Source organism: Leucopleurus acutus (genome assembly GCF_964270905.1).
Source record: "Leucopleurus acutus genome assembly, chromosome: 12".
Lineage (NCBI taxonomy): Eukaryota > Metazoa > Chordata > Mammalia > Artiodactyla > Delphinidae > Leucopleurus > Leucopleurus acutus.
In genome coordinates, this window is record NC_139154.1 from 25,719,825 (window position 1) to 25,739,770 (window position 19,946).

At 45.5% G+C, this 19,946-nt stretch overlaps 1 protein-coding gene across 3 annotated transcripts in view; it reads left to right on the forward strand.

Moving 5' to 3' along the window:
* Positions 1 to 18,247, forward strand: part of GCC2 (GRIP and coiled-coil domain containing 2) — a 36,009-nt gene extending 17,762 nt beyond the window's left edge. Inside the window, exons 11-23 of one of the 3 annotated variants that reach the window (XM_082851519.1) lie at positions 52 to 216; positions 513 to 617; positions 1,264 to 1,426; positions 4,460 to 4,560; positions 4,657 to 4,734; positions 5,442 to 5,579; positions 6,396 to 6,517; positions 7,860 to 8,036; positions 9,590 to 9,807; positions 11,270 to 11,464; positions 12,460 to 12,599; positions 14,114 to 14,315; positions 15,378 to 18,247. In XM_082851519.1, the coding sequence (XP_082707645.1) occupies positions 52 to 216; positions 513 to 617; positions 1,264 to 1,426; positions 4,460 to 4,560; positions 4,657 to 4,734; positions 5,442 to 5,579; positions 6,396 to 6,517; positions 7,860 to 8,036; positions 9,590 to 9,807; positions 11,270 to 11,464; positions 12,460 to 12,599; positions 14,114 to 14,315; positions 15,378 to 15,448 (1,875 nt within the window). In that variant the 3' untranslated portion in view covers positions 15,449 to 18,247. Of the gene's footprint in view, positions 1 to 51; positions 217 to 512; positions 618 to 1,263; positions 1,427 to 4,459; positions 4,561 to 4,656; positions 4,735 to 5,441; positions 5,580 to 6,395; positions 6,518 to 7,859; positions 8,037 to 9,589; positions 9,808 to 10,353; positions 11,465 to 12,459; positions 12,600 to 14,113; positions 14,389 to 15,377 lie in introns of those variants that run through there. The other 2 variants (XM_082851518.1, XM_082851520.1) reach the window with 2 other exon arrangements.
* The last annotated feature ends 1,699 nt before the right edge of the window (positions 18,248 to 19,946 follow it).

The window sequence follows — 19,946 nt, forward strand, 5'->3', positions numbered from 1 at the left end:
CCTGTGTGTATTTTCTGCATGTTTACAGTAATGAATCATTTGTCATTCTAGTGTGAAAAATTAAACTCAGATAATGAAGACCTCCTGGCCCGTATTGAGACACTGCAGTCTAACACCCGGTTATTAGAAGTGCAGATTTTGGAAGTCCACAAAGCCAAGGCCATGGCAGACAAAGAGTTGGAAGCTGAAAAACTTCAGAAAGAGCAGAAAATAAAGGTAAAAACAGTTCTGTGGGATTAATTCATTTATACAGTGATATTTTTATCAAAGTATTTAAGTGAATGAAAGACTTGCTAATGAGTAGCATTTGTTAATATAGCAAAGTTTATTAAATCCTTAATGTATGCCAGCTATGAATTTGAGAATCCAAGTTATAATTTTTGGGTGTATTCTTTTTTTAAGTATGGAACTTTCTGTACTTTATATGTCAGATTTATTTTATAGCCCCTTACAAATACTTTTTTTAATGCTGGTTGGCTTAGGGGTGGTGATGTTTTTATTTTTAATTTTAGGAGCATGCCAGTTCTGTAAACGAGCTTGAAGAGCTTCAGCTACAACTGCAAAAGGAAAAGAAACAGCTTCAGAAAACCATGCAAGAATTAGAGCTGGTTAGAAAGGTAAAATGAAACACCAGACTCAAAACCGATACGAATATTCACATTCTTAAACTATTCTCTAAACATAGAAAAGAAATATTTGAAAAACAACGTTAGTTGTGGTGCTGAAATACTGCTTTATAGATTATTTGCCTCCAAATACTGAAAATTTAATGTAGTTCTCTGAGTGCCTGTCTCTCCAGAAGAATCTAGGCTCACAAATTATTAGACTTCAGTTTGCTATTTTATTTTTCATACCTGATTGTTGTATGACAAATGAAGATTTAATTAATGTCAAAAGCTAAAGTTAGTATTATGCTTAGAACTTTGGCTCATTTTTCTCTACTTTTTCAAAGATGAGGGCAAAAATAAAGGTACTATAAGAGTTGCTTAAATATGAACATTTATAAATAAGAGCCCCACAAGAGCAGATACACCAATTGTAGTTAATGAAAACTGTAATGAAATACAATGGCACTGAAAAGTCAAATTATTACAAAAATACTTTCTGAAATTACAAACTAGAATGTAGCCAACTTGTAGTTTCTGCATTAATGTATAAACTTTCTCTATAGAGCCAGTGTGTTCCTGTGGCATCCTTTTAGAAATTCTGGAACAAAAGTAACTCATCTAGTGTTATGTGGATCTTTTATTATAACATGTGCAGGATGCCCAACAAACCACATTGATGAACATGGAAATTGCTGATTACGAACGTTTGATGAAAGAATTAAATCAAAAGTTAGCTAATAAGAGCAGCAAGATAGAAGATTTGGAACAAGAAATAAAACTCCAAAAACAGAAGCAAGAAACCCTGCAGGATGAAATGAGTGAGTAAAATAGAACCCGCTTTAGCTCACGGTCACTGCCCCCAGCAGAGGCCGGGGTCGGTGGTGGGGGAGGGTGCTAGTTGTGGGTTTCACCAGCTCTTGGCGGCCAGGTCATCCACACAGCAGGGGCCCTGCCCGAGGACCAGAGAGGGGGCTGTGAAACCACTTCCTGTGCCCTTGTGTGCAGTCCAGGTGGGTGCTTAATGTATTCATTCCCGTAAACGTTCCTCAGGTGGTCCTGGGCCACCATTTGCTGATTGTCAGCAGAGTGGGATAATGCAGTAGCGGCATAATCTTTCTTTTTCAGGTGATTATATTCCATTTTATCTGTTAAATAATTTCTAATGTAAGCATCTAGAGCTCTAAGTATCCCTTTAGGCACTCCTTCAGCTACAGCTAACAAATTGATACGTTGTATTTTTATTTTAATTCAGCTGAAAATACTTTTTAGTTTCCTTTGAATCTCTTTTTTGGCCCATGGGTTTTTTGTTTTGTTTTGTTTTGTTTTTGGCTGCATTGGGTCTTCGTTGCTGCACGCGGGCTTCCTCAGTTGCGGCGAGCAGGGGCTACTCTTCGTCGTGATGTGTGGGCTTCTCATTACGGTGACTTCTCTTGTGGAGCACAGGCTCTAGGTGCGTGGGCTTCGGTAGTTGTGGTACGTGGGCTCAGTAGTTGTGGCTCGCAGGCTTAGTTGCTCCACAGCATGTGGGATCTTCCCGGACCAGGGCTCGAACCCGTGTCCCCTGCATTGGCAGGCAGATTCTTAACCACTGCGCCACCAGGGAAGTCCTGGCCCATGGGTTTTTTAATTCCTAAGTAATTAAAGGAATTTTCAGATATCTTTCTGTAAATGGTTTCTTTAAATCCTCACTGTGCACATACCACGTCTTCCAGCTGCGTTCTTGTGCAAACTGGGTAGCAGGGCTCCAGGTCACACACGTTGCAAACATTTGGTTTTGCAAGTTAGTCAACTAGCTGAAAAAGAGTCTTGAACCTGGGAAAAACTAAAAAGAGCTGCTTATTCAAGAAACCACCCACTGTCACTGGTGAATAAGTACAGGAATGAGAGGTTCAGGCAGCGGGTGCCAAGATCTCAGAGGGAGAAGCTTCTGCAGACAAGCGATTGAAAGTTGGGGCTTGTGTTGGGTGTGAGATTTGAAGAGAAGAAGCAGGTTGGGAAGGGTGGTCTTTTCTGCAGCATAGTTATGAGCAGAAGTGAAAAGAAATAACATAATTTTGGAAGTCTTAACTAGTTGGAGGAAAAAGCTTGCCCTGTTAGGGAGAAGTGAAATGTAATTAGGAAGCTCTTCTTTATCCAGTTCAGAAAGGCCCTGAATACCAGAATGTACTTGGGCCCTTTTGAAGGACAGCGGGACAGATCAGTGAGCACAGCATGGAATCTTGGAAATGCTCCCAGCCTCGGGCAGCACAGGCCCTGCAAGGCTGAGCTGGGGAGCTGGGGACCCCCCGGGGAGGAGGGTGAGGACACATCAGGACAGTGTCCATGCAAAACCCTCAGCCAGCTCACTCTGCCTGGGGCGCGAGGAACACACATCTCCTTAATCCCAGGCCCTCCAGCATCGGGCCCCCGTGTACCTTCTCAGCCTAACCTTCGTTACTCCCTCGGTGCAGAGGCCCTTCCTTCTTCCTGAAGCACGACTCATGTTTTTCCACGACTGTGTCTGCTGCTGTGCCCTCACCCTCCCACCCCTGTGCTCACCTTCTGGAATCCTTACTAATCTTAAATGTTTGCTGTTCCAGGAAGTCTTCCTTGTCCCAAGCAGATATAACCTGGATATAACCTTGAGCCAACGTGGGTCCGCATGGCCTTTTGCATTTCTGTCTTAATAGTTATATTTTGCTTTACGTTATCACACTATCCCAGGTGGTATCCTCTCTTTTCATTCTGTGTTCTCGGAGCTCATAATTCCTGGAGCACTTAAAGGCTTTGTGTGTAATTTGTGCCTTGTACAGTCTTTTCAGGACTGGGTAAATAGTTGCCAGGAAATAACTGATGATAACATATCATAAAGGCAAGTTAAGGTATTTTCTTACAGGACACCTGCTCATGTTTACTGAGTGATACCGTCATTGCATGTGGATTTAACTTCATGGAGTTAGTCGTTGCTGGTGGGGTCTTCTAGCAGCCATCACGTGGCCACGTTCGTGGCCTAGACTCAGCATCAGGCGCACTTGTTCTTAAAGGACCAGGTCGTAAATCTCGGGCCCCAAGGTCTCTGTCAGATGTTCTTTACTTGCTTCACAATGGCTGTGGCCAGGTTGGCCTGCTGGTGTGGTTGGTACTGGGATCTGGACAGTGAATCCACTTATTCCCATTTGATGCTCTTCTTTACCTCTGTTAGCATAAAAGTTTTTTGTTTTAATCATGTTTCAGTCTGTTCCTTAATGAACTCTTTGTCCTACAAAACAGTTAGTATCACAAACACAGATCAGATCTGTGCCTCTAAGGCGATTAGAAACACACAGCACCTCTTTTGAGGTATTTCTTACAAGTAAAGTCTATGTTTTAGATACACAGTAAGTATATGCCTTTATTTTAGAGATACATGCTAAAATACATACAGACAAATGGACTTCAAGTGTGGGGAGCCCAGGGGGCACAGGAGTAAGTGGGAATGTGGGTCTGGGGTTGCAGACGTTTGCTGTAAAGGGCCAGACAACACGCATTTTCAGCTTTGCGGGCCCTGTGGTCTCTTGCTGCGCTAAAGCAGCTGTAAACAGTATGTAAACAAACTGTTCACAGAAACAGGCAGCAACAGTGGCCTGTGGGCCTGACGCCTGATCTGGGTGGAATGAGATTGGCCATGTGTTGGTGATCGTTAAAGGCAGTGATGGGTCCAGTGGGGTTTAGTGTGTTATTGTCACTAGTGTCATATATGTTTGCAATGGTCCGTAATAAAAATCTAAGACAAATTCCTTTCAGAGGTAGACTAATACAAAGAAAAGACTTGTCATTTGTTTACTTAAATTCACTCATAAAACTGTTTCTCCTGAAACAATCTCTCCCACTAGCTTCACTGCAGGCTTCAGTACAACAGTATGAGGAAAAAAACACCAAAATCAAGCAGTTGCTTGTGAAAACCAAAAAAGAACTGGCGGATTCAAAGCGAGCGGTATGCGAATTCCTCAGTGTCGTATTTCAGTCCTTATTCATAGAGGATTTGTGAATAACTGCACTATTTAATTTAACCGAGTTTCTTGTTATGTAGGAAACTGATCACTTAATACTTCAAGCGTCTTTAAAGGGCGAGCTGGAGGCAAGCCAGCAGCAAGTAGAAGTGTATAAAGTAAGGTTCTTTTTACTCTTTAAGATTTTAAAAATTTGCATGTGGAAGTAAGGTACCACTTGGGGATTTTTCTAAATGTATATGTATATATTAAACACATGTGTGCACACACACACACACATTTCTCCCCCTAAATATTCTTCATCAACATTTTGAGGAAGGAGAAGCAGTGAGCCAAGTGTGGCTTATAACTGGGTTTACCATTGAGCATAAGCTTGGTTCTTTTCATGTATTTGAAAACCCATAGTACATTAAGAATATGGCAGCAGAAAATAAACATGGCCCCAAACCTACATCTGAACTTTCTAAATGATAGTACAGTCACAGGAATCTGTTTATAAAAAGGTTTTATATATTCATGTTACATTACATCTATTACGTTTATATTTTTTTATATCCATTATGTTTATATATAATATCTTTAGGTATTTAATTAAACGTTGAACTGTAACGTGTGGTCTGGAATTTTTTTCATGATTGATTATTTGATTGATTTTGATTCAAGGAAAACCAAGTTAATTTATTGTGAAAATGTTCTACTCATATTGACTCCAGTCTTTCAATAATCATAAGTTAAAAATCCTACTATTTAATTACGTCCCTTAAATATAGTCCTCTCTCAAAACCCAAGTTGGTGTTTAACGAAAGTCGGTTTAACCAACGAAGATCTGATTCACCAGAGCCTGACCGAAAGCCTCTGCCCCCAGATTCAGCTGGCGGAAATGACGTCGGAGAAGCACAAAGCTCACCAGCACCTGAAGGCGTCCGCGGACCAGCAGCAGCGCACGCTGGGCGCCTACCAGCAGAGGGTGGCAGCCCTGCAGGAGGAGTGCCGCGCGGCCAGGGTGCGTCCTCCCCAGGGCGGGCGGCTCCCACCCGGCTTGGCCCCATCCACCCCAACCCCAGCCCAGCCCTGACTCTCACTTGCATAACTTCTTTTTGCTAAAGGGAAAGACATGGATACATACTCTTTCCATTTTAACCTTGTTTTACAGTTTCTGTGTGGAAGAAAGGTATTTTTTTTTCTTTTTTTTCTTTTTCTTCTTTTTTTTTAGTTTTTTCATTAGGAAGGTTACAGTTCTCTCTGAGGGCTAAGTGATTATAAAATCATATTCTGTTAGAACAGCCACTTTCTTTCTTCAACATACAGAACAGACCCCTGCAGTGGTTTTGTTACAGGTGCAGCTCTGTCTAAGCCACCTTGGCAAAGGGGCCTTGGAAGGTCACGGGTCACTTCAAGAAAGTCCAAGACCTAGAATTTAACTTTTCCCACTCTCTTTTGAAAAGTGAAGTTCAAGTAGCTTAATTTCTTTGAATTAATTTTTCTTATATTTATCATAAGTGAAAATTGTTCTAAAGTTCCAAAGGCAAATAGTGCTATTATAAAATTTATGGGCAATAAATTAATTTACATGGGACGAAAACAGGTAGAAATGTACCTCTTGTCAGACAAAATTATGTCGTTCAAAGGCTTTAAAAAAGTGTAAGGCCAACAGAAGTGTACTTTTTAGGGAAAGGTAACTGGGGGCTAAAAAGTATCGGCCATTTTGCTTATTTTTAAAGAAAGGTTTTCATCTTAATTCATTAGTCTCTGAGAGAAAATAGGAGGATCACACAACCTAGAAAATGCAGTAAATTTCTCTCTCTCTGAACTGTTACAGGCAGAACAAGCTGCTGTCACCTCTGAATTTGAGAGCTACAAAGTCCGAGTTCACAACGTTCTAAAACAACAGAAAACTAAGTCTGTGTCTCAGACTGAGACCGACGGAGCCAAACAAGAAAGGTAAAGTCTGAGCTACGCGGAGCCTCCCCCGGGGGCGGGAGATCCTGCTCTGGTTGCTTTTGACCGTGGAGGTTTACATGTAGTCACCAGTGAGGACAGAGCCGGCTTCACCGCACTGTTCACGCGGAGAGACGTGTGCAGGAGCCGTGGAGCCAGGCGGCGTCCGGACACCCGGGCCACACAGTCCAGCCCTGTCCGTCGGTTCTGGTCACAGTGTAAGGACAGACGTCACCGTTACGTCAGGACCAGTTTTTCCACTTTTGAAAATATAGTAGGAGAATAAAAATGCTTCCTTGATGTACTTATTCACCATTAGTTAGGCTAAGCATAAGTTGATTAAAAACATTTTACTTATTTCAAAAAGTTTTAACTAAATTTTCATCTAGAATTAAATTTTTCTTCTTAAATTTATGACAATCTCAATTACATACTGTTTCAATAGTATATTAATGCTCCTTAAAAACTAGCATACAGATCACTTTTATGAGTTATTCAAAAATGTACTAGGAATGACAGATAGGGCATTCTACAGCATGTATGTTTTGTGTTTGTACGTAGAGACCCGCTGTTCAGAGCAATTTTATATCTGGCTCTTACTGTTCTTAGTAGGACTAAATATCCTGCAGTATTTGTGTGTTTATGCTTGTGTTACTTTTTAAGTATTTAATAAACAAGGGAACTGTAGGCTGAAAAATGATAAGATATTTTTTTCTTTCAATAGCTCATCTTAAAGCCGAAGTTGAATATTGACACACTTACTATAAAAATATCACCACTTACAAGAGTCGATTTTGATCATGCCAGAATCTTGTGTTAAAATTATTTTAATGTAAATGTTTTAAGTTCCTTCTTCTTTCTTATATATTAAATAGTTTTTTTAAAAAGAAATTAATAGTGTATTATACCACTTGTGACAGAGTTATAGGTTTTAGCTGTTTTTCTCCAAAGACTTTCTTTCACTGTAACTTGGTGTAACATGCTGTTCCCAGAATGGTTACCTTAGAACTGCATTTCTTTTTTTTTCAACTAATGACATAGCCCTGTAATATAAAATAGGCCATTTTGATGCCATTTAATGGTCTACTCCGTTTGAATGTGAAATTTGAAAATTCAGAGACTTTTGTAAACATGTAGTGTCTGCGATCTGAAGTCTGATTATAGCGTCTTTTATTTCACATTTAATCCTATTCTCTGAATTCTTGTGATGATTATATTTCCTTTAGAATCATCCATAATTGCAGAGTATGACATTGAAAGGTTATATGATTAAAGTAAAATTTATTTGAAATCACAAAATCAGTTTTACATCTTTCAAAAAATTTTTTAACTATTTCTGTTTCAGAGATCATCTGGAAATGCTGATTGACCAACTAAAGATCAAATTACAAGACACCCAAAATAACTTACAGATCAACGTCTCTGAACTGCAGACCTTGCAGTCTGAACACGACGCCCTACTAGAAAGGCACAACAGGATGCTGCAGGAGACCGTGTCCAAGGAGACCGGGCTCCGAGAGAAGTAAGGCTGGTGGCGCCAGCAGGCCTGTGGGTGCCGGGGGACAGAGCGTGTGTTTGCTGGAGCTCCCGGTGTGGTGCTTCTGGGGCGGATGCAGGCTGATAGCTGGAAATAGGTGTTTCCACAGGCTTGGTGACTTGCTGCTTCTACCTTAGAGCTCCCCCTTTTGATTGTTTCTCTACTTAGCTTTTCTAAGAGTAATTTTATCTGCTCACCCAGTGTTCTATCTCCCGTGGCCTTCATGGCCAGATGCTTCTTTCCAGCCAGGTGTCAGAGGACGAGCACTTTTCTTTCTCTCTAGAGGAAAACATTCCGAAAGCTGCTGACTGAGCTCCCTGTGCAGCTGCATCCTTGGCCTGTCACATCGCCACACTCGTGCTAATCAGTGCTCCAAGGAGCTGCTGGGGTGTCGCCAGAATAGAAGGATTATTGTGAACAAGAAGCTTTGAGCTCCTGGGATACAGCAGTTGGGTTCACGGAGCATCTTCTGTCCGGGGTGTGGGGATGCTCTGCAGAGCTCAGGTGTGCTCGTCTTACGAGTTGAAAGCACTTGGTTTGCTTGGCTTTAGACCTTTCCACGGTGTGACTTAATCTGTGTTAATCATGTAACTCACAGTTCCAGGAAGACCCACCAGTCTTCTGACTACCTGGCACCAGGTTTTCCATGAGATTAGCTTACACAGTGATGGTCACTCGCTGTTTACATCAGAAGTTTCCAGCACCTATTCTTTATTCTAGAAGGGTGGTTGCGACTATAGTGCTAACACGACTGAAGTGCAGTTATCTCATGCTCCACGTGTAGCCCTGTGCTCTGATAAACTATGAAGGAGGCTTCTCATCTGAACACCCAGCGTGCTTCCTCAGCGCAGGCCCCACATCGGAAGTGGGTGATGGCCGGGGTGGTTTTGAGCTCAAGATCAAGGCTGTAATACAGGCACAGAGTCTATTAGAAGCACAGCACATGTGGGGGGAGCACACAGAGAAGCAGTTTATTTACGACAGAAGCAAAGCAGAGCTACACACCCCAAGAAGCGTGTGGGCGTCCTTGCTGACGAGGAGCGCGCCAAAGGGGTGATTTAAATTGCTCACACAGGGGCCATCTCCCAGGTCTGTCCTGTCCTCTGGCCAAGCATCCTGCTTCATTTCCCACACCTGCTCTGACCCCGGGCCCTGCCCAATATGCGTGTGCATCCTTTAGCCAAGATGGATTTCAGTGTGAGGGTCTCTGGGAGATGGACAGCACGTATTATGGGATAGCACCCCCTCCCTTTTTGACCCTCCCGAGAAATGTTTCTGCACGTGCAGTCGGGGAGGTCTCCTTCACCTCCAGAATGGTAGATGCGGTCGTCGTATCTTTTTATCCCAGCAGCTTAGTTTCTCCCTGCTCTGCCATTAACCTTTTTGTTGAAGTGTCAGGGGGACACAAGCTCCAGTTTGCTCGGACCAGGGGCCCGTCTGTGTCCTGCCTCAGTTCCCCAGGTGCACGTGCGGTCCACGTCTCAGGGCAAGGCGATGTCTGGGGTGGAAGCTCTCACACAGCACGGCCCTCTCCCCAGGCTGTGCGCCGTGCAGTCGGAGAACTCCGCGATGAAGTCTGAGCACGCACAGACCGTGAGTCAGCTCTCGGCCCAGCACGAGGCCCTGCGTGGCAGCTTCCGAGACCAGGTGCTGCAGCTGCAGGAGGAGCATCGGCGGACAGTGGAGACGCTGCAGCAGCAGCTGAGCAGGCTGCAGGCCCAGCTCTTCCAGCTCCGGAGCGAGCCGTCCACAAGAAGTATGTATGTATGCTCGGGACACTGCCATCCCTGTCCTGCCCTGTGTGTCTGTGCTTCCCACCGTCCTGAGGAAGTAGGTGACTTACGGGGTGACCACCAGCGTCAGTGCTGTGGTCAGTGAATATTGGATCCACTTACTGAGAGGAGACTTGGACATTGAACCCTCCTGTAGTGCTTACAGCAGCCTCTGCACCCCTCAGGATACCGACCTTCACGTAATTGGGTTTTCCTCCGACTCACGGACGCTCTGTCGGTCTCAAGACCCGTGTCCAAATTCCAGTGTCCACTGCATATGTTTAGTGTTCTTCACTGCTAGTCTTCAAATATGTCTGTCCTTTAATCAGAAATTCTAGATAGAGCTGAACTTGTAGGATCATTTGGCCAAACACAGCTTCTTCCCTTTCAAGTTTCTAATTAGTGGAGTTTGAGTTTAACCACACACACGACTTCCGTTCTGCTTCCTGGAAGAGATGGGAACCCCTCAGGCAAGTTGAGGCCACACTTCAGTATTAACTATCAACTTGATACTGATTCCTTGTCTCCAGGGCATTGGCAGCTGTGGTCGCTCCTCAGGATCGAAACCTATGCCAGGAGTCATCAGAGGAAAGTAACCAGCCAGGGAGACACTGGAATCAGGAATTAGCAGTAGCATAAGCAGTTAGCAAACTTTCAGGAAGGTGCTTCAGCAAAGGCAGCCGAAGGGCTAATGTTTGAAAAGTGGGGCGGGAGAGGGAACGTCATGGAAAGGTGAATAAAGGAAACTTGAAGTGAAAAGATCTGGTCAGAATTCTGGTCCCTAATGCACCTCGGAGATCTTGGACCAAGACATTTAATTTCTCTGACCGTGCGGTTTCTTGAGATTAATAAAGTAACATGCTCGGAAATATCTTATAAATCTCCCAGTTCTAGTCAGTGCTGCTTGTCAGCAAGCAGGGGAGCCCGGCCCAGACTCTGTGATGAGTCAGCCTGCGCTGGATTCGGGGCTCTTCTTTGCTGGACGCCACAGAAGGAGCGGGCAGTGGCAGGAGCCAGCAGGGTGGAGTGTGAGGCCAGTGGCCAGCAGGAGCATCCTCGGAGCTGATCTCAACAGCAGTGTGGTGTCCCAGAGTTTGCAGTGCCGTAAACACCCAATCCTCAGAATCTGGTTGAAGGGGTTTTGCCCTCGTTTAGCAGCTGGCCAGGCCTCTGCATTGTGTCATCTAATGGTTTATCTTAACTCTGGTAGCAAGTACCACTTTTGCTGGATTGACTTAAGTGGTTAAAAGTTCAATAACTAAATTGTTAGGGCTGTTTCAGAAATTCTTTCTTTCTATACCATTTGCTTGTCTTCTGGTTTTTCAGATTCCCTACCATATCATTTGTCATCCCTAGAATCATTTTAACTTTACTGTGTATCTCTGTTGATGCTGAATCCATAATTTTGGACAAACTCTTACTCTTTTAAAAAAAAACATGTAACAGGCGCAGCTTCTTCCCAGCAACCTTTGAGGAGCCTTCGAGAAAGGAGAAGTGCAGACCTCCCGCTCCTGGATGTGCCGGCCACGACCCGGGAGGAGGGGGAGGGGATGGAGACCACGGACACCGAGTCCGTGTCTTCCGCCGGCATCCACGCGCAGTCCTTAGAGCAGCTGCTCCGTTCTCCCGAAGCCAGACTCGGTACGGTTCCTGCTTCATTGTGCCTTTAGTTAATTCTGCTGTCCTATCCAGCTAATATTACTCTGATTTATAAATGTTTTTTTGAGCTACTCTAATAAAATTTTTTTTCAGTATTCCACCCTTTTTCAAATGGAAAACTTTCCTGCAGAATGAAACCAAAAAAAAAAAAAAAATTTTTTTTAAACAAAATAAAAAGTTCCGCCCAAAGCTTGAGCCAGAAATAAGTGGTTGGAAGTTCTGTAGTGGTGTTAGAAATAGGATAAATTTCTCTCACCCTTCTAAGAAACTGACGGTTCCCGCTTTTTCCTCTTGATGAAGTGGTCATGCTGAACTTGCCTTATTAACTGTAGTAAAGTTTTGGACTATTTTCTTCTTACCTCTAATGCACATTAATGTTCCAAGTTCAGATGACTCTGTTCGTCATCTCGGAGTCTCCAGGATCTGGAGTGAGGACCAGTTGTGTCCTCAGTCCTAGGCTGTGATTGGTCCTTGTCCCCCAGGAAGAGTTAGTCCTGATACGCTGTGGCCACAGCTCCACAATCGGACTTGGCTTTGCCATTTTTGCCAAAATTAACCTGTTGACTTTGAGCCTCTTCCCTCATGTATTAGATTTGAGTGATAATACCGCTCCTTCCCTGGTAGAAAATCCTTGTGAGAGACCATGATTTAAGTGATCAGTAACTGCTGGCACTTCCTCCTTTATAAGTAAAGTGACACCAGCTCTCGGGACATTAACAGATGTAGGAGGATGAAATCAGTAAGTTGGTGCCTACACGCTGGCCTAACAGCTTCCAGAACGAGCTCGTCGAGCCTGTGTCCAGGCAGGTGGCCCGCTCCACAGCAGTCCATTTTACCTGTGTCACATGCAGCCTTTTAACTGGGCCATGGGGGATGGAGAGCAGAGCGAAGTGTCAATACTTGGGTATTTTCTCATTTATAATCTTCACCTGTGACCCCTCATTTTGGAAATTAACTGTTGGGGCAATTCCTTGCAGAGCCTCCTTCCTGGCACGCTGAATTCACCAAAGAAGAATTGGTTCAAAAGCTCAGTTCCACCACAAAAAGTGCCGACCACTTAAACGGGCTGCTTCGGGAAACAGAAGCCACCAACGCCATCCTCATGGAGCAGATTAAGGTGAGGGCAGGACGCCACCTCCAGGAAGCCCTCCATACATAGACTCATGCATCCATCACACCTTGATCCCTTACAATGTTACATTTCTGAAATGGAGAAATATTCTTGGCTTTTATATCTTTTATATAAAGACTATTTTAATTCCTACTTTTTCTAAGAAGCCAGAATAGATTTAGAGATTAGACAGCTGTTCACAAGTCCTTGTTCCACATTTGCTTGAGTAAAACTTGAAAGGATGTGAGTCCCTAAATTCCAGACATGGACCATAGAGCACTTCCAATTAGTGGCAAAGTGGCATGGGAGGTTTTCCTGTTTAAAGTCGACTCTGTAAGCATGTAGGAACCAGGCAGTTGAGGATTACGCAGCTGTCTGCACCCGAACTCTCTGTAATACAGCCATGTTGGTTGTTGACCTCTTCTCACAAGCCAGGCCCTGCACTTTACGTTATGTTACCGTATTTAATTCTCATCATCTCTGGGTGAGAACAAGTTGATCAGGGTGGAGAAAGTTCAAACTTGTGTCTGTCTGAAAAGCACCTGCTTCTGCCCTGGACCTGCTTGTCCAAATAGATGGTCCTTCCTCAGTGTAGGGCCAGAGGCTGTCCTTGTCAAATTATGTTTTAAATGCTGAGTTAATTCAGTTATTTGCAGTAAATTGTATATATCATGACATCCCACCTCTAACTATTTTAGTATGCATTTCTATAAAATATATAAAATAACATTTTCCCACATTGTCAAAGCTTTATCACAGCTAAAAAAATCACTAAGTAGCCCAGAACCTGAGTGACTATTCAGATGTTATGCTTCCATAGACTGACATTGTCCCATGATTTCTTAGACCTTAGTGTCACTTTTTTAAATGACCCTATGTTTGAGGACAGAGTTGGCCAAATTTCATAGACTAACCTGAAATGATAAGTTGTAACCATGTATTTTTATTTGTTTCAACCCAGAAATCTTCCTCAAATATTCACCATCCTGCATCTTTTTCACATCGTCCTGTGCCCTCTTTTCTGTTAGTTTCTGATTGATATTCATTGTGAATTGTCTCTCTCTCCTGGACTCAACTTTTGTTTGGTCAAGTGCTCTTCGTCTTGTAGCGGCTCTGGCTGTGGACACCCTGCCTGCCTGCCGGGAGGGGGCGGGAGTGGGGATGGCAGTGGGTGTGGCCCACAGTCTGTCATCCCGGAGCCCTGAGCCCTGAGCCCTGGCCCCCTTCTGCCAAGCACGGAGGGGGCGCCGACCCGCGTTATCCCCCCACCCCAGTCCCCGGTCTCAGCCCCGCTTCCCACCGTGCGCGGTGCTGCCTCTGCGGCCGGGCCCCTGGGCCCCGTCTCCCACGGCGCCTGCTTCCCGACTTCTAGGAGCCTCTTGATGTTTCTCATCTACTCTTTTCTCCCGGCCTCGTCGCTCCTTTGTTGCCATTTTGGGGGCATTTCGGGGAAGAGAAAGAAGACCGCGTTCCTCCAGTCTGCCATGTTAACCCGTCTGCACTCCTTTCTCTGACACCAGCTTCTGAAGAGTGAAATAAGGCGGCTGGAGAGGAACCAGGCGCGAGAGCAGTCGGCCGCCAACCTGGAATACCTGAAGAACGTGCTGCTGCAGTTCATCCTCCTGAAGCCGGGAAGCGAGCGGGCGCGGCTGCTGCCCGTCGTGGACACGATGCTGCAGCTCAGCCCCGAGGAGAAGGCCAGGCTGGCCGCCGCCGCCCAAGGTGCGCGTGCCTGGGACGCAGACCAGAGCTTTGAAACTTTGTCCATTGGACGCACTCTGCCGTGTGTGTCCCCGTGAGTAGGGTTGAAAAGCTGGCTCTTCAACGTTTTAGGGCAGCTGTGGTGTGTTTGCGTCATTTTCACACAGCAGGCAACAGTGCAGTGTCCAGTTTGATCTTCCAGTTCTTTGAAATTGGATTTGTGATCCTAGCGTTGAATTCTGCCCACGAACACAGTTCCCTTTTGTGTCGTACTTTTTATCATGTGGTAGACGTCCTCACCCCCCGGGAGTCGTTCGCCACAGGGCCGTGGGAGAGAAGTGTCCCCAGTGGGGCTGCCGAGGCCCAGGACCATGCGTGGAGTGTACATTCCTACCTGCATCTCAGACCTTCCGCCAGAAAGCTCTCCTTACACACGAAGTGCATTGTGGAGAATTTCCAGCAGGGCGAACTTGTTGCTGAGAAGGCCGTTGTGGGCCTGTTTACTCCTTCGAAGGCAGTGAGGCAACGTGTCTCCTTTCTCTGGTTGCTCTTAAGAGTCTTCTGTCTTCTTCTCTGGGGCAGTTTCACTTTTATGTGAACAGGGGAAAACGTCCAGCCTCTGTGTGATGAAAGGCAACAGGAAGCGCCACCCTGGCCCCTACACGAGCAGTGCACGGGGGGCACTGCTGGGCGGGGAAGGCTGGCGCTCTGCCAGCCGTGCGTGCGTTAGCGCGCCTGCTCCCTGCGCGTCAGGTCCCAGCAGGTTCACAGACTGCATGTGTCTTTCCTACTTGATGTATGACTTGTGATAAGGCAGCTCTGCTCCCCAAGGGGGTGAGTCACACAGCATTTTCCTGTGCGGAATCAGGACCTCAGCCCCCCCCCCGCCTGACAAGACTGGGCCTTGCCCCTGTGCATGTGCGCTCCCAGCTGGCCACAGCTCACAGGCTGTGTGTCGTTGCTTCGTATGCCTTCGCGGGCTGTCTGAGCCAGACAGGAGACGCTACAGGTGTGAGGACAGACAGGTTTGTAGCATGAAAATGCGGTGTGAGAGGATTAACACTTTTGTTTTGCTCCCCACAGGTGAGGAGGAAAATGCTTCCCGTTCCTCCGGCTGGGCGTCCTATCTGCACAGCTGGTCTGGACTTCGATAGACTGATGGGAAAAGCATTATTTATTAACCAAATAGAATCCATTCGGCAAAAAAGGTTCATGTATGTGGCTGTCGTTCTTTTGTCCAGAAGCATGTGTACGTAAGTCACATCTCCGTGTGTGTGTCCATACGTGTGTCTGGTGGGTTTAAAAGGCTCGGCCCGCGGTGAAGTGCAGCAGGTAGAGTGTGGGAGGGGCCGCGGCCCAGGGACCCTGGCCCTCCCGCTGCCGCCAGACCCAGGGGCCACGAGGCCACCCCACTCCCTCCTCCGGACCCTCAGGCCACGTGTGTCGGGGCCGCACTGTGAATTCTGAAGTTAAATTAGATTTCGGTCCTGTACCAGCTGGGATTTAGGCTTTTAAAATAATGTTTGAAGACCATTTATCGCAAGGTCAGACTTGCAGGTAGATTGTTATTAGTGACAAATCATGAGAGAAAATTTGTGAGTTGGAGTGTGAAGGAAAATGCTTTATCAGTAACGCTGACGTCTTATGACGGGAACGTAAAGTGAATGTGCTGACGTTCATTACGAGACTAAGTTAAAATGTGATTCATTTCGTTATTTCCTTTCAAATGAGCTGTTCTTTTTTCTCTGAAGTGTATTACCTCAAAACCTGTTCTGGGATCGGATCAGAAGCCCTGGTCACCACGTTCCCGCGGTGGGGAGGGGGGGGGTGCCCGGGGCCCTGCCCAGGCTCCTGCTGTGCATCAGCTGCTTCCACGCCAGGAGTCTGGCGGACCCGGGCCACCTCCCCAGGTGACCATTCACCGGGGCGCCGGCTTGCAGCTCCGCATGCTCCCGGCCCCAGCGGACAGGTTGCTGCGTGCTGCATGGGGCCCTGGGAGATCGCACAGCCCCGAGAGCAGCTCTAGGTGCGGGTCACCTGCCTGGGCGCCTCTGAATATTCCATGGAGCCCATCAAACACGTGTCCTTAACTCATAAACGTGAGAATGCTAGTCGCAGTATTTCTTTGTGGAAAAATCGCCTCACAGTGTGCTCTGGGAAGCTCTCTCAGCTTCCAGTTCATACTCCGGTCTTCAGTCTCAGCTGGTGAACTGACTTTGTACTTTGGTGACTGGGAACTTTGGTTTCCAATTTAATTTAACTGCAACTTGCTGCTGACATGTTGAGTTTGTTCTTTAAACAAAAATCTCAATGTCTGTCTTTCCTCCTGTTTTAGAAGAACAGACCTACTAGTGAATGTATTAATGAAATGCATCTATTGCATAGCTGACTTTAAAAGTTTGAGTTTAGTTTTTTCCTTTATGAGCTGTGAATATGAGTATGCCAGCAGTGTGCGCTATAACTGTCACAGTATTTAAATAGATTTCACTGTCTGCAAGTCCAGGCCTCTTTGAAGTCTGTAAAAACTTGTTTTGAAATATAGTCTCTACCTATGGACATAATAACAAAATGCCTTTTTGCAAGATAAAAAATGTATTACTTTGATTACAGAAGGGGTGCCCTTCCCTGGTTTCAGCAATGAGAGGAGGTGCACTGATTATTGTAATATTTCTGTTAAACGTGCTGCACTGTTAGGCCTGCTCATCTTCTATTAGCCGAGGTCTCCTGGGCATTTTGAGTTGCTTTATGAAATGAATCTTGGGTTCCTTCTCTGCTGTCTTTACCAGTTGGGACCTCGGACCCTGGGTGCTTGGAGGAACGCAGGTCGCCGTTCAGGTCCGTGGTGCCTGCGCATCTGACACCCACCTTCCAGCTGAAACTCAGGCCACCTTGGCCTTTCCGTGGGCACCTCTCAAGTTCCGGCCTCTGTGGTGTGAGGCTTTCTTGTACAGCGAACTCTGCTTATGCTCCAGTCAGCGTAAGTGGAGAATTACATTCCTTTAGGCAGAAGTGGACTGCTCACTAGCAGTGCCGTGTCCTTTACCCATTAGCCAATGGTGAATCTAAGAGTTCCCATGAAGATACAACAACGTTGCTGTTTGGTAAGCAGAGCACACAAAGATGCTCACGTGTGGTTAACTAGGAACATGGTGGTGGCACTCGGTGCAAGACTGTTGTGTTTTGATTTGGTGTCTGAAAATCAACTGTGGCTTCGGCATAAGCCCAGGGGGACAACCTGTTACAGCTTTGCGGTGTCTTTGGGCTGATTTTCACCCATGAGTGTTAAAAAGCATTTGGTTGTTCATGTATTTGGTTATATAGAGAAGGGAATGTTTTTCACCTGCATTCAAAATCTGATTACATGGGAAAAGAATCAAGTTCTGACATTCAAGTTGTTACCGTTTAAAAAAATAGAAAGGCTCCTGTGAGTCGAACGCTGAATATGGTGAGGAAACGGGATTTCAGGTTCAGGAATGCAGGTGACCACCTGGTTTCCTTGGAGGATGGGCCCACCCCCACCCACCTCTCCAGAGTCTGCCCTCGCCCCTCCTCTCTGAGGACGGTCACCGCCCCTTCCCCACACACCCCATACAGATGCAGGGAGGCCCAGCCTTAGTCACCTGGACCAGGTGCAGGGCCTTACCCGAGCCAGACCACCTAGATTCTCTCAGGGTGAGGACTTGGGACTGAGAGTCAAGTCAGCATGTCTGTGCGCCCGGAATCGGGACGTGTAAACACAGGGGCTCCGGGTGCCCAGAAGGAGCGGGGAAAGCCCCACGCAAAGAGGCCAGTAAGCTGGCACGCAGGCATCACAGAGACCCGGGGCAAGGGTTCAGGGCCTTCGATTAACAGCATGGAGTGAGCTCGTGCTGTTAAAGTTCAAACAGAAAAGAAAGTTGAACAGAAAGAAGCAGACACTCTAATCTAGGAAGCTCAGGAGTTAATGGTCTCTGGTCTCTGAAAATAAAAGAAATAGAAATTTTCAAAGAAATATTGCAAGAAAGCTTTGCACAACTAAAAGAGAAGTTCACAGTAAAGGGCTGATCAGAGATCCGGTAGAGACCGTCCGGACTTCGACGGGTCGGCTTCAGAGTTTTTGACTTGTTGATGGTGCGAAGGCAATACCTATTCAGTAGAAACCGTACTTGGAATTTTGAATTTGGCTCTTTTCCCCCAGGCTGGCGATACGTGGTCCGGCCCCTGCCGTGCTGCTGGGCAGTGGGGCCGTGGCTCCAAGTCACCCTGCGACCAGAGGGTGAACAGTCGGTACACTGACAACCATTCTGCTTTCACTTTCAGTAGAGAATTCAACAAGTTACATGAGATAGTAAACACTCTGTTATAAAACAGGCTTCGTGTTAGATGATTTTGCCCAACTGCAGGCTATTGGAAGTGTTCTGAGCACGTTTAAGGCGGGCTGGGCTACAACGCTTGTGGGGTCAGGTGTACTAAATGCATTTTCCACTTTCAGTGGGTTTAGTGGGACATAGCCCCATGGTAAGTGGAGGAAGATCTGTACATGACTGAAACGGGAATATCGATGTAAATTTTTAGGAAAAAAAGAGGCTCCTAAAAGGTTTCCAGAGAAAAAAAACAAGTCACATACGCAGGACACAGGAGGGAAAGGGGAGCTGCATCAGACCTCTCGACAGCAGCACTGTACACCTCAAGGCACTGGAGAAATTCCTTCAAAATTCTGAGGAAACATGATCTCCAGCCTGGAATTCTGTAAACACAAGCTCTCAGTTAAATGGAAAGAGAAAGACATTTTCAGATCCTTAGGAACTGAAAAAAAAAAAAAAAAATTACTTCCCATGTCCTTTCTAAGGAACCTTTGAGAGAACCTGCTCCAGAGGGAGAAGAACACGCAAAACCGCAGCCGCCGAGCAGAGACCCGACGCGGGAGAGCACTGAGCCGCGTCCCCGGGTGGTGGCTGGGCGGTGGCCAAGAGGCTGAGGATGGATAAACAAGGCTCCTAGGAAACAAGAAGTGGAACTGATAGATTATTTGATATAGCTAATGTGTAAAAGTTTATTGAAAGATGTTGGAACTAATAAGGATCTATCGTATAGCGCAGGGAACTCTTCTTACTCAATACTCCGTAATGGCCTGTATGGGAAAAGAATCTAAAAAAGAGCAGATATATGTGTATGTATAACTGAGTCACTTTGCTGTACAGCAGAAACTAATGCAACATTGTAAATCATCTATACTCCAATTAAAAGAAAAAACACAATTTTACTGAAAAAAAGATGTTGGAAATGGAAACGTGAACACTGACAACATATTTGATATTAAGGAAATATTTTTAGCTTTTTTAGTTTTGATAATGTTTATGTTTAAAAAGAATTCTTTTAAAAACATGCTGAAATATTTATTGAAGTCACATTTGATCTAAATTAATATGGGAGGAGGGAAAAGTGGGTGAGAGTGTAAATGAAAGAGGATCAACAATAAATACATGGTTTTCTCATGACAAACATGTTCATTTTATGCATTCTTTTCCCACGCACCTGAAGCACACAGTTTTCTCTTTTTTACATAATTTGTACATTGTGTTTTTTAAAAATATTGAGATATAATTTACCCACCATAAAACTCACTGTGTACTGTGTACAGCTGAATGGCTTCAGTGTAGTCACAGGATTGTG